Source organism: Chiloscyllium plagiosum, unplaced genomic scaffold (assembly GCF_037043375.1).
Source record: "Chiloscyllium plagiosum isolate Xiang-an unplaced genomic scaffold, Cpla_swu_hap1 HiC_scaffold_7, whole genome shotgun sequence".
Lineage (NCBI taxonomy): Eukaryota > Metazoa > Chordata > Chondrichthyes > Orectolobiformes > Hemiscylliidae > Chiloscyllium > Chiloscyllium plagiosum.
Genome location: NW_028270145.1, coordinates 69,788,711 through 69,808,124, shown reverse-complemented (window position 1 = coordinate 69,808,124; position 19,414 = coordinate 69,788,711). Strand labels below are relative to the sequence as shown.

The window sequence follows — 19,414 nt, the reverse complement described above, 5'->3', positions numbered from 1 at the left end:
AAAGTGAGGTCTGCAGATGCTGGAGATCAAAGTTGAAACTTTATTGCTGGAACAGCACAGCAGGTCAGGCAGCATCCAGGGAACAGGAGATTCGACGTTTCGGGCACAGGCCCTTCTTTTTTTTTTGCCGAGATGAGTTCGGTTGGGCAGGAGCAGGCTGAGACGATGGGTCGTCCGGGGCAGTCAGGTTTGTGGATTTTGGGCAGGAGGTAGAAATGGGCGGTGCGGGGTTGTGGGACTTTTTTTTGCCGAGATGAGTTCGGTTGGGCATTAGTCAGGAGAAAGGTAGAGAAATACGGCAATAGGTCTCGGTGGGTTACTTTTCAGAGGGTTGGTTTAGAAGTTGTTGGGCTGACAGGCCTGTTTCCACACTGTAGGGATTCTAAGTTCTAAGGTTTTTTTTAGTGTTTTCAGTTTGTGTTATAGTATACATCTTAACTTGAAATATTGTCAATTAATCTTTTCAGCCATTCAATAGAAGTTCTAACTTCGTTTTAAAAAGTCACTTGTTTCTCCAGGGATTATAACACACTGGATTGCCTATGGAACTTCAAGGAAGTGAATTATCATCACTCTCAGGGTAAATAGGAACAGGCAGCAAATACTGACCTTACAGCTATGCCCACTCTCAAAGAATAAAATAAACTCCTTGTTAGAATATGGGCCCTGGCTGTTCTATAATTAATTATGTAAGAATTGACTATAAATTAGGAAAAACATCTTGCATTAATAATATAAAAGTTAATATTTTATTGAAAATTGGGTTTGAAGAAACATTGATAAATCAGTCTCTCCAGAAACTATTTATAAAGAAATTTAAACACCTCTGTACAAAAGACCCTTACGACCATAGCTGCATAACAATAAAAATGACCATTGTGACAACATTAGTAGTAGTCTCATAAATAGCCCAAAGATGAGGTTCAGTGCTGGAAGCAGATTTTGTAATTGTTAAACTATGAACTTATGCCAAAAAGGATCAAATAACACAAATATGATTTCAAAAATAACCTGTTTTTTTTTAAGTATGGACTTTCACTTGGTTCATGCAGAAAATACATTCCCAGTCACTTTTTTTTGTATCTCATGAAGGGAAATGATCACTTCAAGTATATACCCAAGTCCCAAAAAGATAAAAGTGGAAAACTCCAGTAAGCTGTAAATTATCATTTATCCTCACATTAAAATTACTAAAATGTGTAATGAGTGGGATCAAATCTCTTTTTGCCCCTACATTATACACTATATTAAAAAAAATTACAAATATGAAAATTGTCTTTTGACATTTGGGAAGAAATACAGCAAGAACCCTAGCACCATATATTGCACTTGAATGTATTACGCTTCATTTCAGAACTAAGAATGTTCTTAAACAGGTTTCAGTTACAAAAACTATTGTTCATTTGTGCTGCAAAACATGTACTTAATCTTCATTTTGTTTTGAAACAACATTGTTTGTTAGCTGAAAATCCATTTTTGGTATTGATCAGAAGGATTGCATTGAACCAAATTTGGCTTGTCTCCTCTTGCGGTTAAGCACTCATTTGAAACTTGATTTACTAGATGCTGGTCCTGTAACACAAAGCATAATTTACAACAGTTATCTGCTTATTTTTAAGGCATTCAAAAAATTAAGTTAATGTTAATCCCTAACCATTGTATCTGTTCTTGAAGGTACTTTCTTTTGTTGTGCTATAATTCATTCAAGGGACTCTCATAAGTAAAGGAATATTGTACTATGGAGCCACATGCTCGCCTCATCCATTTTGAAAAATGTTTTCAATGTAAGCCATTCTGTTATAACACATTTTCATCAATGCAAATTCACTAATGCAATTGACAAATTGGGGAAGTTGTTTCTTCCATGGAAACTTTTAAAATGTGTGTTGGCTGTAATGTAATTACAGTACCAACACAAAGTGCTGTTTCGAAAGCATGATTTTTCTATAACACGGGGTTGCACAAGAATGCAATTATTGCATTATAAAGAACTGACTGACTGTATCTATTTCACACTTCAAATTTCAGGAAGGTACAGGTTACCTCAGCATTAAAGGTGAACTTCATTAAAAAGAACACACAAAAGCCAATAAATTGATAGATATAATTCTATTTCTATTAATTAATTTAAATTATGGTCCAGATATAAACCCTTCAGCCTATTGTGTCAGTGCCAGTCAAGAAGAACGACTTAACTGTTCTAATCCAATTTTCTAACATATGGCCCAAAGCCTTTTGTATACCTTGGTATGGAAAACTTAAATCTAAATACTTCTAAATGTTTCGTGGTGACGAAACATCTGAAAACTAACCTTCCAGTTCAGCAAGCAAACCTACATCCAGTTGAGGGTATCTGCCTTTGCCATCCTTACAGACAAAATTCCATAATTCCCATTACCCTCTCGGAGGAAAAAAAAGTTATTCATCACATCCCCTCTTAACTTCCCACCATTTACCTTAAATATATGTTCCTTGGTAATTAGTGGAGGGATCAAAGGGAAAAGTTACTTTGTCTACCTTATCTATGCCCCTTTTATCTTTAGGCATTTCAATTTCCCTTCAGTCTCTTCTGTTCCAAGGAATAAACTCTGTCCAATCTGTTTATAACTACTGTTCCAAAGAAAGGTCACTGGACTTGAAACATTAACTCTGATTTCTCTTCACAGATGCTGCCACTCCTGCTAAGTTTGTTTTTTCCATTCTACAGTACCTTTTTTAAACATACTTTGTTGATTTGCATTTATTGCCAACCATAGTTTTTATATCCATGTTAGTTACCATAACTGAAACACCACCAACATGCTGGCAGGGGTGACCATTGATCAGAAACTGTACTCAACCAGCTATATAAATTGATGGTTATAAGAGTAGGTCAGAGGCTAAGAATCCTGTGCAAAGTAATTATCTACTGACTCCTCAAAAGATTCTGCATCACCTACAAGGCACAAGTCAGAAGTGTAACAAGATAATTTTACCACCTTGCAGTGTGCAGTACCAACAGCACATACTCAACACTATCCAGGACAAAGCTCTCCACATGATTGGCACACCATTTAATAAGATTCAGTCTATCCACCACTGCAATACAGTGAAAGCAGTCTGTACCATCTACACAAAGCACTATAATGCACCAAGCTCCCACAGCATTTCCAAGAGCAAGGTTTACAGATACATGGGAATACCAGCATCTGGAAGTTCCTCCCCAAGCCAAACAATATCCAGACTAAGAACTGCATAAACATTGCTTCCTTCACCTAAAGACACTGTGGATCTAGCTCGACCACATTGAGTACGTTAGTTTGAGAAGGAAGCTCAAGTGAAGTTAGCCAATAAATGCTGGCCTACGCAACAACACTCCGATCCTATGAAGGAAAATCTACTTCATTACTCTCCACTGTTGAATTCTTCTGGTATGCATGGTCCATTTTTTCATCTTAGTATCTAACTGCTATCCCTAGTTGGTTCATGCATAACTTGCAGGTCTAAACACAATTCAAGATATCTACTTTACACTTTTCAATCATTTATTTTTGGGACTGAACTGTTCAACCTAAACTGCTGTTATGACTATGAACAACTAAGTCAGCACAAATTTGGGGATGAATTCTTGAACAGGAATGTACTTATGATTCATAATAATTTTGTACTAAGACATCAAAATGGCCTCTACAAGTAGGATTTTAAATTGCAAGAAAAAGCAGCTCCCTCAAGGCAAAATGTCCCAAAAAGTTGCATTTTCTTAATCATTCCAAACAACAGAAATATAACTATTCATGCACTTTGTAATCATACAGCTGGAATTAATTAGGGCAGTTTGTTACACCAGTGAACTTCAATAATAATCACAATATTAATTGTACTTTGCAACAATTTTAAAGCTAAATACAATGAACAATAAGAAAAATTAAATTTAATCGATATTGCAATCTCAAGGAAAAATTATTATTCACCTGAAATTCCCATTTCTGCTGTGCTGTAACAAAACTATTTGAACCCTTATACGTGCATTCTTCAAGAAAGGCAGTGCCTTTTAGATTATGAATACACAACTCCTTCTGAATGTTATGACGAATTTCATGCAGTGAGGTATACTCAAAATACTGGGGGGAAAAAAAAACAATTCAGTGTTAATAGACTGCACCATAAACGCACCTGGTCAATTCAGGTAAAATCTTTAAAATTCACACGACATTAATTAATTGTTCATTCAGAAATGCATTGAATTACACTAATGCAAAACCATATACCAACTATTTGAAATATACATTGATGTAAAGCACTCCCTAAAGCTGCAGGATGTGCTTTTCAACCAAAATAAGTATTTTTGAAAGCTGTAAGGAAGAACAACTCATGCTCATCTATTCCTTGATGCACACTTTCTGGCAAGATATCAAGGATTAATTGTATAAGATTCTTGACTGGGTGATCGGTGAATTCCCAGCACCAAAGAGCTGTGCTTTTCATGGACTTCAACATAAGGGTACTGATAAAACATCTTGGAAAAAGGGCATAGGACACCAGAAAATCAGCAAGATGAATAGCTACTTAAAACTAAGTTATGCCACAAGCAGTCCTGCAGACAACAGAGATCACATCACTTGCATCATCTGTACCACCTGCAGCAGTGTCCTCATCAGTCAACATTCACAGCCCTATGATGCTGACCACTTCCCCATATGTAGCAAGGTCAGGCTTCAACCAAGGAAACTATAATATACTAAGAAGAAAGGTCAAGTACAGATCAAAGCTTGAACCACCCCTAAACTGAAACAAGCTCAAGTTCTTCAAATATACTTATCTCTTTCAGACAATACAACCACCCAAGGTAAAAGTGTTGTGTCAAAGAGGAATTATTTATGTAGTATCAGCCTCTACATGTAGTACTCCATATATAAAGGGATCATAGGAATGCTGCCTATTTCAAGGCACACTGAACTGAATAGATTACTACATCCATGGATGAAGCCTTAAAACTAGAAGCAGGTTCCCGCTAACAAAAGCCTGGATGTTCTCAAAGCAGGCACAATAAAGCATCAACAGTCTGCTCAACGTTGAGCCAATCAGTACTGGTTGAAAGCCTGCAAGAGCATACAATGTGGTCCTACTTTTGGGGATACTACAGGGATGTATGCAGGAATTAATAAAGTAACAAGATCAGCAGCAAGTAAATCAAGCTGACTTGAAAACAATGGCAGGGTAGTCATCATTGAACCTACCAAGCAGGTGGAAAAGTATATGAACTACTACCTTGAACTCTACACATTGAAGAACATTGAAAAATGTCATATTACAGCTTCTGAAGGAGTAACACAATTAAACTTGCTGCTTGTATCGGATTTTGCTCAAGTTTTCCTGTAACGAGAGGCTGATAACCTCACAAAGATCCACATCAACAGCATTTAAAAGCTTCTAACACACCAGAAAATGCAATTTTTACTACCATTGAATAACATTGCCAATAAATATATACTCTTGCACAATCATTTTGCTGCATTATAACATATTAGGAATTTCCTTGGAGATATGATATATCACTTTCCCACCATTATTTCACTGAAAGTGTAGCTGAAACTCCATTCTCAAACACAAAACTGTTTCCATTATGTTTCTGGCAGTAGGCATCCAGAGAAATTTTAATGTTGTTCTGAAATTTTAGAGTGTCATGAAAAGCTCAGTGGCTAATTCTACTGGTGCACAAACTTGAAAAGACAAATGAAAGGACTGAAAAGTGACTGAACTAAGTCAGAAAATTGTAATAAATCTCAGGGATTTAAAGGGTAAATGAAGTAACTACAGAACTATTTTCAAAAAAAGCATTTAAGAACCATCATCTTACAAAGCAAGAAATTACTGAAAACATTAACACAAAGCAATGTTCTGGTTTGCCCAAATGTGATTGAACTTTAATTTATCAAATCAAATACTTGATTGTATTACCTGGTTTCCTCCAAGACCATGGCACGAATACATTATTAAGTGTTTTCCACCCTGGTTATTTTCTCCAGCATCAAGACAAGTCTGCACACCTAGGTTTTTAATCTGAAATTGAAGGATAAAACAGACATTACAAACAAAGCAGCTTTTGGTTTGAAAAAAAAATCTTTTAATTTTTGAAAAGATCTTTTAGTTGGTATTACTCTTCCAAAACTCAATATTTCTTGTTAAAGACAATTAATTGAAAATATTACCATAAAATAATCAAAATAATAAAATTTAAATCGTACATTCAGATCTTATATACAAACTAATAATTTAATCATAACATTTGAAAATAGAACATGTACAAAAGGAATAGAACTAGACCATTCAATTACATAATGCTTATCTATTTGTGTTTCAAATATCACATTCCCATCTGCCTCTATTTGAATCCCTTCCAAAACAAGTTATCTAGCCCCTGCTTAAAAATATTTAAATGACCTCACCTCCACAACATTGAGGCAATGTTTCAAAGTTTCACAAAGCTCAGAAAAGTTCATCTGACCTAAATACTGAATTAACAGAGCAAAAATTCTCTCCATTTCTACCTTGTCAAGACCATTCATATTTTATTCACTTTAATTAAGTCACTCCTCGATTTTTTTGAACTCCATATCTGGTCAGGCATGGACAGGTTGGACCAAAGGGTCTGTTTCCATGCTGTACATCTCTATGACTCTAAAAGCCCTACCTTCAACGTATTCTCATAAAATAACCCACTTATTCCAGGCATCAACCCAGTAAACCTCCTTTGAACTGACTCCAAAGCATTGTATCCTTATTTAAATAAGCTGTAACTGCATACTGGACTTGAAATGTGATCTCATCAATGCTCCATTTAACCGAAGGTCAACATCCTTGCATTTTTATTCAGCTGCTCTGGTAATACGTTATATCATCCTATTGGCTTTCTTAATTATGTGCTGCACATTAATCTTTTCTAACTCATTCATGAGAACATTACTGAAGTCTAGATTTCCACTCATCCTCTGCTTTTTTTATTCTCCCTGTCAAAGTGAAGAAGTCCACATTTTCCAACATTATACAGTTATGAAGTTGAAAGCATGTGCTGTACCTTAATGAGCCAGAGAATGCTTTTTCTGAACTAAGAAATTACAAGCACCTGTGTATATATGACTAGACGGCTGTCCCAGAGTATATTAGAAAATTGAAAATGTTTCATTTGGCTGTGAAATGGGTACCTGAGTTTTGGTTGCTGCTTTGCCAGCAATTTGAATTTGGCAGAAGTAATGTAACCTAAAATACAACACTCACCGCCCCATAATATACAGGAGTCATGTCTGGCATGAACACTTCAGGATAAACATTCTTCAAATACCAAGTGAATTTCCGACAATGTAGACGCTGTTTCAAATCTATTCTTTCAGTAATATCTCCATATGTTTTCTGTAAAAAAAAAGCAATAAAATATTACAGAAGTTCTGGCTAACCAAATCAATAATATTGTCACAATTCATGAAAGGATTTAACAACAAGTGCTTATAGGTCTATTCAGGATGGGTTACAATTGATGATATTCAATAGCTGCATGACCTTGAATAAGTTCTGCAATGGGCAACTTGCATTCCTGTACGTGCCGAGGATGGCCCAACCAACTTGTTTTTCTGTACTTGCTGTTTGTTACAGTCTACAGTATAAGAGTTTCTTTCAGAGTTGTTGGACTTCACCTCAGACCAGGTGCTAGGAACGAAACCCAAGCGTCCAGACCAGCCATCAATTAAGGGGTCCCCGATGGGCAGAAGGTCCTGAGACTTATTGCTTTTTTTCCCCCTTTTTTTAAAATTACTTAATAAACATTCATATTTAAGCAAACGGCTGTTGTCAAGTCTTCTCTTACTACATTTAACCAAATCCTAAGAACCCCCTGGATACACTTTGTTTTCAAAGACATTTTTAGCGATAAGAATATGATTTGTGAAAATGTTTAAAGAAGGGAAAAGCAACTTGCTGCTACAGAGACCTTCTGTATTTTACGATGGAATGTGGCACACTCTGGTTTCAGGTCTGTAGCTATTTATGTTTGCATAGTTAGGACCCTTTAGAGAATGGGTAATGGTTATAACCAAAGAGAAAGAGAACTGGAGACCAGGTTTCTGCACTGTACTAGTTCACTGAACCTTGTAGAAGTGTTAACTCTTTGTGATCTGGTTTGAACACACCTTTCTTTGTTGGCTGCTAAATGTTGTCTTGTACAATGTGTGTGTTTTTGTTCCTTGGAACTCGAGATCTAGGAATATTTTGAAGTTAATTTTGTATTTTTGGTATGTATGGTGACTTGAAAATGTGGTGTGTGCCTGTATCAGTGTGGAACAAGTATGGTTAATGTAATGTCCTTTTAAGAAACCATATTTACCTCTGACTAACGCATCTAACAGTGTGGGCAAGTTAGCATGGCCAATTCACCTGACCTGCACATATTTGGATTGTGAGAGGAAACCGGAGCACCTGAAGGAAACCCACGCAAACACAGGGAGAATGTGCAAACTCCACACAGACAGGTAGGAATCGAACCCAAGACCCTGGTGCTGTGAGGCAGCAGTGCTAACCACTGAGCCACCATGCCGCCCATCTTGGGTAAATTTTAATGACAGAAATTACCGTGTTTGGAATTTCATTTTGTGGCCAGAGTGAACTTTCAAATACTATTTTAACACGTGATTGAATCTATAATTCCAGATGAGAAGATTAACTCATTGTAAATGTACTTTGGTGCAAAAATACCCCAAGTGATAGGAAACTGAGATGTTGAAAAAGCAACTCTCTATGGGAAAGGAGTTCAGAAAAGATAAATATAACAAATTAAGAATGGAAAAGTCTCTTCAAGTATAACATACTTATTTCCTTGCAGGAGGAAGAGAGAGGGATGACAATTACATGCAAGAGTTTACATCCCATTTTTTTGATTCTGTATTAGATTAACACTAATTAACCCATTCTGCTTGGTGTGGAATGGATGAAGGTTGTTTATTTTAGTTTAGAAATTGGAGAAACTGAATGCTAAACCTGTTTGCAGACCTTCAATGTTGCAACACAGTCAAGGATGGGGCACCCTCAAGCCATAAAGCCATTCATCAATAACATTTCAGTGGTGGGGAAGTATTGTGGAAACATTAATTGTGTTGTGTATCAGGAATCTCAAAACCACTGAGCTTGGGTACACTTGTGCATATCATGACAAAAACTATATTAAGACTCACATGCCCTAGTATTCTAAAACATTTAAATGGAAAAGTTAGCTGATACTTTAAAGGGATTCTGGGAAATGATAAAGTGCATGCACAGCCTCAGTGGTTTCAATGCATGAAAATGGTTAGCGACTTTGAGGGAGTAAACAGAATATTTTGGACAAATTTACGCAGATATATCAAGTATCTAAAATGAGATATCAAGTAACTTAAAAAATGTAGGTCATCTCAGAAAGATCAAACAATATACAGAGGAACCTCGATTATCCGAATATCAATTATCCAAGTTTTGGATTATCAAAAGGAGATCTCAAGGTCCCGATAGAAACATTATTTCAAAGAGGTGTTTCCAAAATGAACTCTGCTCATTGAAATGCTGCTGAGAACAGTCATGGACGTCAGTGGGAGCTCAGGCACTGTCTCCAAGTGACTGACCGCCCACCCTCTCTTTCCCCACACTTTCCCTGGAATTCTACACAGGAGTGTACCCAAAACCACCCTTTCCCAGATAATCTCTCTAATATTGTCCTGTACAGGATGGAGAGTGAGTGATTGAGAGAGATTTTGACACTCACCCCCACCAAAGGCAGCAGTAGTCTTACTGTTGGTGTCCAGATTGGCTGCCCCAGAGAGTGGGGAGGGGGGCAGGCTGGGGGTGGGTTTGGATGGGGTTGGGGGCAGACGGGGGAGCAGGGGCTAGTCGGTGCCTAGTCTCCTGACCAGGGAGCGGACTTAGCAAGTGTTCGCTGTGTCAATTCCATGAACTGATGGGGGGCGGGGGGAGGGGCAGGGCTTCAGCAATGCTGCAGGTCCCTTACACACAAATGTGTCTCTGCTCAGAAACAAACCCTGAGGGAACAAGGCAGGCAGAGCGAGGAAAAGGAAACTTGAGAAAACTCAGAGCCCCAGAGGACAGGCTAATTAATCTATTTATCTGAACAAAATAGTGCCCGCCCATCTTATTCGCATAATTGGAGTTCCTCTGTATTTGAGTTCTGTTTCAAAATGTTACTTTAAGATGAAGTTCCTTGGACTACAAATCTCTCCAGATCCCTGGAAATACAAAGGTAGTAATAGTTAAGTTGCAAAATTGGATGAAATGAAGTAATTAAGGATGGAGACTGGTGGCAGAAGACAAAAAAAAAATAATAGGTTGAAACTACAATTGAGGTCAAAATGCACTTTAGTGAGAAGGATGTTTAGATGAGAGCACTAAACTGATAACTTTCTCTTGGTGAAGTTTGTATCTTTGTCTTTCTTTTTAAGAAAGACTGAATTGGTAATCAAGCCACTACCTGGGCATCGTGACTGTACACAGAGATAAGTAAAACCTCATAGATCATTTGATAAGATCGCATGTGAGTCCAGAATGTGTGACATGGTCTTGGGATACCGATGCAAGTGTGCAAAAGTGAATGTTACCTTGGAGGTAACAAACATGAGGGAATACCTGTTTAAAAAAAAATACACTGAAGAACTGGTGTCAGACATGTACACCTACTTGATAAAAGGATTAGTGTGGCCTTGAAGAGTACAAAAACAGTTTAAACACTACAACACTAACATACAATCCATAGAGAAACTGACATTAAAACAATGAAAGTTTTAGTGAAAGGGGTGTAAAAATAATTACAATCAAAATAAAAAAAATGTGATTGGCTATTATGTCAAAATGTTACAGAAATGAAAGAATATCAACTCTGAGAAGAGTAATAGTGGACTGAATGAAGGGGCCTAGTGGATGACATATGAATGCCACACCTTGAGCGTTTGTATGATGCACGTAGTCGTGTTTAAACCAGTAGGTGAAATTGTAATCTATTAGGACAGTTGGTGTATGTGAAAGAAGGCTGAACTAAGACTCAGGTGGTGTAGGAGTGTAAAGGAACCTCAGGGAAAATAAAAGGCTGAAGGTAAAGTCTGATGAACATTAGAGCTATATTGTTTGATACCATGTACAGAAGAACCTTGATTATCCAGCATTTGGTTATCCGAATATCTGATTACCCAGCAAGATTGCAAGGTCCCAATGCTTGACTATGTTATCCAGCATTCAATTATCCCAAATTCGATTAACCGAACAAAATACTCTCCGCGTCTGTCCTTCGGATAATCAAAGTTCCTCTGTATATTGTAGCTCAAAGCGGGTGCTTGCATATTGAGGCAGTTACCACTCAAATGATAAAATCAATCATTATAAAATTGGCAAGAAAGGAAACAGATTGAAGAAATATCCATAAGATGGATACAGATGGAGAGCTGGAGAAATTTTGAGTCCATGTATATTATTTTACTGTTATTGGGTGAGGTGATCTGTGGATCAGGAACTGGAGGATAAAAAAAAGACAAATTAAGGAACCTGAATAGGGAATAGACTGAATTTTAGAGCAAATTATGTAATTAGATTAACTGAACCATTATTGGGAATGAGAGAAAAGTTATTTTTGAAGGGATAAGACAAGCCTTAGGGCTATTTAACTATTGCAGGAACTTTGTAGAAAATTACAGCAAACTAGCTGGACTGCTGCAAGACCTTTTTGGAAGCCAAGTGTTGTGGGCAATCAGCAAGCCAAATGAGGAGTTGCTTTGTTGCTAGGAGACAAGCATGTGGGAGTAGTTAAAGACAAAAGAAACAATCCAGCAAGCTACGTTAATCAGGAAGGAGAGATATATGATTGTAACCCGCTCATGGAGCAGGAAGGAGAGAGACAGAGTTGAGTTAAGGTAGAGCCATTAGAGGGGCCAGATGTGAAATGCACGTTTGTAGATGGGGCGTGGAAGTACGATGATGGTGAAACCCAGACAGGGTGGGCCGTGGTCCATTTGAAAAGGGGAACCTTTGGCAGGAAAGAGGATATCGGGATGTCACCCGGCAGGTGAACTAAAAGCATTGAACTTAGAAGCACTCCCCCCCCAGCTAGTACAAAGAGCTAACATGTACGCAGACAGCAAAAATGCCTTTGATGTGGTCCATGACTACATGATGGCATGGGCAAAACGAGGCTATATTATCTCAAGTGGTCATACAATTCAACATGAGACCGTAGTTACGTACCCAATGACAGTAGTATCTAACATTTAAATGCACAGAAAGATCCAAATGTCAGAAAGGAATCAATTAACAGCCAGCTAGTCTGGCACCCATTCTCTCTCCCGCGCGCAGGTTTTAAGGGCTCTTAGCAGGAATGGGATCCTCAACCCTCTGACAGGAGCTGCAATAGATTTAGGTTGCATGTAAACATATGATAGTTGCCACGCAACTGTCATTAAAGGATATTACTGCTATTAACATAAGCATGAAAACATTAATCCTCTGTGGACTCTTCTCAATTTTGATCCAATTGGAGGCAGACAGGCAAGTGGCAAAATGGGAACTTAACACTGACATCACTTGTTGATTCAATCATGGTCTTGACTGTACAACACTGATGGGATATATTTAGTGGTTAGTCCGTAATGCCATAGCAATAATTAATTTGATGATATGCCCTATTATTACAATTTTTATACTGATGGTTATTTTCATTGCAGTTTTAACCTTCTGGTTTAGGTTACATGCTCTTATTGTACGTTCTCATGTGGCTGTCGGTGATTTGCATCTGCATATTACATACACTCTCAAATATCATTCGGGTGGACTGTATCGGATGGGTTAGCATTGGTAATAATATTTGACAGCTGCATGACCTTGAATAAGCCCTGCGATGGGCAACTCTCATTCCTGTACATGCTGAGGACAGCACAATCAACTTTTTTTTTGTACTTGCTGTTTGTTACACTGTATAAAAGAGAGAGTTTTGTTCAGAGTTGTTGGACTTCTCCAGGATCATGAATGGTGCCCGGAACCAGCCATTAATTGCAGGGTCCCAGACTTATTGCCGTTTTTATCCCCTTCCTTTTCCATTTTTTTATTACTGCTTAATAAGTGTTCATATTTAAGCAAATTGCTGTTGTCGAGTGTTCTCTTAAGTACATTTAACTGAATCCAAAGAACCCCTTGGATACACTTGTGATCCAAGACAAGGTCAAAGTCTAATCACAACATACAGTTGGTATTAAAATATTTTCTTCTGAAAATTAGGAGATTTTCATCACGCACCTAATTCTTGATGAATTTTTACTCAAATCATTGTACTGATCATACTTTTTAATAATGTCCTTGACATTAGTCCAGATCTTCCAGTCTCCAGGTAGCCAATACACCAGAGAATGCCTCTGAAGACCCAAGACACAGCCTCCCTGGGAATTGCCTGGGAAGATTAAACTTATTACGCACCACAGGACCCTATGAATATCTCCAACTTTGACTTACAGCCAGAGATCAAAGTCAAAGATGTGGGAGAGATCCAACTTAAAGCCAACAAAAGCTATATGGATTATCACAATATCTAATGCCTGAATATCTATACAACATGGATGAATTCTTAATTGGGATAAAAAGCAGTCACATAATCATACAGCACAGAAATGGACCCTTCAGTTCAGCTCATCCATGCCAACCAGATATCTTAAATTAACCCAGTCCCATTTTCCAGCAGTTGGCCCATACCCATCTAAACCCTTCCTATTCATATACCCATCCAGATGCCTTTTAAATGTTGCAATTGTCCCAGCCTCCACCAATTCTTCTGGCAGTCCAATCCAAAACTAGTGTCCTAAATCAAAACATACAAAGCTATGAAGATCTGAGGGGTGATTTGGTTGCAATAGACTGATTAGCTTCATTAAAAGGCATGACAGTGGACAGGCAATTATTAATAGCCCATAAATAATGCATGCATTGCAATAATTATACATTGCTTTTGGGTGACTGAACATATTTAAGAAAGAAAGATTTATAGGAGCTAAAAGATGTCATATAGTGTTCAGGAGAGAATGAGTGTATGTCATTGAGGCTTAGCCATAATTGATGAATGGCTGTGTGGGCTTAATGGGCTGAATGATCTACTCTTGTTCCTTTTTTTTATGTTTCTATGTTTATGTTTGTGCCAGCTAAAAAAAAAGCAATCCAAAGAATAATGAATCATATCCAACAGGTCTCTTATGTTTGAAAGATTGATCTCTATAAATTTATTTTTAAACTTTGTAGTAAGGGAATAATAGATATAATTTTGCACTACAGGTCATTCTGCTATAATGAATATTTCATTAACACGAATTCGCTGTAATGTGATTAACAAATTGGGGACACTGTTTCTAAAGCACAAACTTTTAAAACATGTCTTGGCTGTAACACGATTACATCGCCAATGCTTTAAGCACTGTTTCTAAAGGGCAATTTCTTATAATGCGGGGTTGCACCGGAACACAACTATCGTGTATTAGAAGAACTACCCCATATCTTGTCCACCAATGAATACACACAGTGCATAGAGATAAAAGATTCTGGAATCCGAAGTAGACAAATAAAAGGCTGGAAGAACACAGCAAGCCAGGCAGTATCAGGAGCTGGAGAAGTTAATAGTGTGGATATTAACCTTTCTTCAGGGCAACTTTGACCTAGTCCTGAATAGGGTCAATGTCCACAAAGTTGACTTCTCCACCTCCTGATGCTACCTGCCTTGCTGCGTTCTTCCAGCCTTCTGTTTGTCTACATAATGCATACAGACATTAACAAGTGAAAAAATGCCAGTTTCAGAAGTTCAATATTGTCTTTTTTGAGGTGACCTGAATTTTAAAAGTTGATCTGATAGTAGTCAATCTTACTGAGAATATTTTGAAAAAAAATTTATAGTACTCATTTTCAATGCCCAGTATTATATTTGTTTTATTTCCATAACAATATCAGTTCAGCTTCAAAGTCAGAATGAGACTTTTCATATGGAGGAGTGCAGACGTTTGTATGTGGGCAGGGAGTGAAATCCCAGCACAAGCTTGTTAGGAAGCCACCTCCAAACACATTTACATATTAAACTGCACACCTTAAGTTACTTGAAAGCAATCTCTAATTCTGCATTGCTAAAAACAGCGATACACGCAGCACATTGGAAGCCAAACAATCTCCAGATATGCAAATCAAACTAAGAGTTTTGTTCAGCAGATTTACACTACCCCCAATGCCTCTCAACTTCAATTGCTGAGGTGTAGATTTAAGAGGCATTGCAGAGTAAAATGCAAATGTGTCATTAAAATTACCCACACCACAATCAACTATCCACAGAATTAGAGTCACAAAATTGTTACTGTGCAACAGGGATAAGTTGAATTATATTGTCTGCACTGAATAGGTTAACAAGCATTTCCCTTCATGCAATTCTCTTGCCTGTAACAATGTTGCTGTTGCCCATGGCTGAATATGACAAATTGGCTATTAGGGGTTCTCTTTTTAACAGATACAGAAAATAAAAAGAAAGCTTAGCTGATTTAGCATTTCATATAGTTCAACTCATGGTCTTCATAAACATACAACAAAATGCCTCAGTATTCGTAAGATGGGACTGGAATGGAAACAGTAAGACACTGATAAGGCAGCTCAAATGAAAATTCTGACAGAAGATTTCCAATTTTTTATATGAAATAGAAGGGGAAAGCTTGACCTAACTGAGATGAGGCTTTTTTTTTAATTAATTACATATTAGAATAAACACGTTTACATAAGAATAGAAGTTTAAATTTATTAGAAATTGGGAAATTAATTTTTTGAATGCAGTTAGCCTTGGATTCAGAGACTGGCTTTGATAAACACCCTGAAAGAAATCTTTTTCTCCTTCAGAAAGACGAGAACAATATATAAACAATATAACCTCATAGGAGTACCAAGAAACAAATGACATGACAAGGGGAGCAGAAACAATGTTGAAACGGGGTCACTATGACTGGCCAGAACAAACGATTGCCACTTTGTAAGTTAGATAAGAGGGAAGCTGTTCCAGAAATTGTTAGCTTTGTCACAGTATCAGGTTTAACTATGCATAATGTTATATTAGAGGTGATAACAATTGTTACAAATTAATATCCTTTTAATTTTTCTGTACTAAGAGCAGCAGGGATTATGAATTGCATGGCTGAATTTGAAAAGTCATTATTAATAAGTGTACCATGTGACTGGCAAATGTCTACGAAGGGGCATATCAATCGGTGTTGGAATGTGGTCAATAATTATAAGAGCCCAAGAACAGGTGAAAGCGGATCTGGCAAACAACACGAGTTGTTGGGAAGACATAAGGTGGACCATAAAGTTGTCCATCATTGATCAGGTATTCACCAAATTGGATGTGTAGGTCAGAACGAATGTGGCAAGCACTGATAGCAACATTGCATGTAACCATTGTAACGTAGTTAGTATAAATACTTGGGAAAGGTAAAGTATCACTGGATGGGAGCTGTAATTAATGGAGGCAACTGGGCCTCACATGAAAGCCAAATTCAGAGTGGTCTCTGGCCCCTCCAACACATGGTAAAGAAGCTTCAAATAAATATTGATTTGTGCTACTGAATCTGGGACTCTGACTCCTCTTTAAAATCCCTCGCAAACATACTGCACATTGTAGTATTTAACAATGAACAAATTTCCTTTTGAATACATCATTGAATGTGCCTCAGGCAGCACATTCCAAAACCTAGCCAGTGACTGTACCCTCTCATTCTCAATCCTTTCACCAATGAAAACAGTTTCTGTCAATGTATTAAGGGACCTCATGATTTTGAATAGCTCCATCAGATCTCCTTTAAGCCTGCTGTTCACATTGAAAAAGTTAGGCTTGGTACTTCTCGGCATAGACAAGCTTGTCTCATTTTGCAAATGTTTAACGAGAATGTTGGCATTGGAAGGAACCTTTCAAATGTTAATTGGACTCAAAAAATGAGTTAAGAGCATTTATTTGACTTTACATATTTTAGATAGATTTATTGACACTTTCATTTTTTTATTTTATTAGATTCCCTACAGTGTGGAAACAGGCCCTTCGGCCCAACAAGTCTACACTGACCCTCTGAAGAGTAACCCACCCAGACCCATTTCCCTCTGACTAACGTACTAAATCTATGGGCAATTTAGCATGGCTAATTCACCTAACCTGCACATCTTTGGACTGTGGAAGGAAACTGGAGCACCCAGAGGAAACCCATGCAGACACAGGGAGAATGTGCAAACTCCACACAGAGAGTCACCCGAGGCTGGAATAGAACCTGGGACGCTGGTGCTGTAAGGCCACTGAGCCACTGTATAATGATTGGAATTCTGTGATTTAGACTTGAATATATGAAAGCATGGGTTTTTGAGCCAGTGACATGTAGGTTTTAGGTACGTGTGGAGTTTAATTATTCATTTCAAATTATTTCCATAGACATGGTGACTTTTTTTTTTAAAATGCAAGTTCTTTTTCTTTCCTCCAGCAGTATTATGTTGATCTGTTGATCCAAAGTTTTAAATGTTCGCCCCCCGGAGAAGGCAGCGGTCTTCTTGAATCACAGTGATCCTTGGATTGCAGGGACTCTGCCTTTAGGAGGGAGTTCAAAGTTTGTGAGAAGATTTGTAGCTCGGGTGCTCGTTATTGTGGTTCATGAGCAAAACCAATGTAGTGTACAAAATCCCATGCAAGGACTGCACAAAACACTACATAGGACAAACAGGAAGACAGCCAATGATCTGCATCCATGAACACCAACTAGCCATGAAACGACACAACCAGCTATCCTTAGTAGCCATACACGCAGATGACAAGCAACATGAATTCGACTGGGACAACACTACTATTATAGGACAAGCCAAACAGAGAACAGCCAGGGAATTCCTGGAGGCATGGCACTCATCCACAGATTCAATCAATCAATAAGCACATCAACTTGGACCCAATATACCGACCACTGCAACGGACAGCTGGAACTCACAACTGGAAGCGGCAGATGCAAACCACTACAAATGCCGGAGGAAAGATCACAGAAGCGCTTCACAGGAGGCTCCCAAGCACTGAGGATGTCACCTCGACAGGGGACGAAACATCTGCAACACAAATTCCCAGCTCAGCGAACAGAACCACAACATTTAGGAGGGAGTGCCTACGTTTTGATCTAGCAATGAATGAATAGTACCATGGTTTTAAATCAAGATTGTGAGGGACTCAAAGGATATCTTGCAGATGATCATGTTCCTGTGCCCCTGCTCACCTTGTCATTCTAGACATAGAATCCATGAGTTTGGAAGGTGCTTTTGAATTACTACACTGCATCCTTTAGATATCCACATACTACCACTGACATTTGTTGGCAGTAAAGGGAAGGAATAGTGAAGGTTATGGTTGGGGCCACTTTGTGCTGGGTGATGTTGAGCTTCTTAAGTATTGTTGGAGCTGCACCCATCCAGGCAAGTGAAATGTAATTCATCACACTCCTGACTCATTCTTTGCAGATAATGGTTGATAGGTATTTGGAGACATGAGGTAGATTATTCACTACAGAATTTTTAGCTGTTGATACTTCAATAGTCACAATATTTATATGATAATTCAATTCAGTTTCTGATCACTGGCAATTCAAAAGAATGCGGATTCTGGGGGAGTCAATGATCATGCTGCCATTAATTGTCAAGAGGTAATGATTAGAATCTCTCTTGTTGGAAATAGTTATTGCCTGGCACTTGCGTAGTGTTAACCACCCTAAGCCTGGATATTACCCTAGTGTTGTTGCAAATGAATACAGACTGCTTCAGTATTGGCATCTCAAATAGTGCTTAACATTGGGCTGCCATCTGACCTTATGATAAAAGAAAGATAATTGATAAAGCATTTGAAGATGATTGGAACTCTCTCTCTACCTGACTTAAGTGGGGGCTCTTATAGTGCAGTGACAATGTCCTGACTTCTGAGCCAGCCTGCCCAGATTTTAAGACCTACCTGCCCTAGAATGATTTAACAACATTGCCAAACAGGCTGATTAGAAAATATTGAACCTGAGAAGCTCCTGCAGTGATGTCCTGGGTCTGAGAAAACAGACATCCAACAATAACAAGTTTCCTTTATGCTAAGTATGACTAACTAGCAGAGGGTTTTACCTCAATTTCCATTAACTCCAGTTTTAATGGGGCTCCTGGATGCATTTGCCAGCACCCTGGCCTTTATCCCTCCAAACCCTTCCTACTCATATACCCATCCACATGCCTTTTAAATGTTGTAATTGTACCAGCCTCCACCATTTGTGGGCAGTACGGTGGCACAGTGGTTAGCACTGCTGCCTCACAGCACCAGAGACCCGGGTTCAATTCCCGCCTCAGGCGACTCTGTGTGTGGAGTTTG

At 38.2% G+C, this 19,414-nt stretch overlaps 1 protein-coding gene across 3 annotated transcripts in view; it reads right to left on the bottom strand.

Moving 5' to 3' along the window:
• Positions 1-730: 730 nt before the first annotated feature.
• Positions 731-19,414, bottom strand: part of galnt3 (UDP-N-acetyl-alpha-D-galactosamine:polypeptide N-acetylgalactosaminyltransferase 3 (GalNAc-T3)) — a 52,433-nt gene continuing 33,749 nt past the window's right edge. For all 3 annotated transcript variants that reach the window (XM_043693907.2, XM_043693905.2, XM_043693908.2), the window contains exons 8-11: positions 7,255-7,386; positions 5,938-6,039; positions 3,951-4,100; positions 731-1,572 (exon numbers count right to left, since the gene is read on the bottom strand). In XM_043693907.2, coding sequence (XP_043549842.1) covers positions 1,459-1,572; positions 3,951-4,100; positions 5,938-6,039; positions 7,255-7,386 — 498 coding nt within the window. In that variant the 3' untranslated portion in view covers positions 731-1,458. The remainder of the gene's footprint in view (positions 1,573-3,950; positions 4,101-5,937; positions 6,040-7,254; positions 7,387-19,414) is intronic.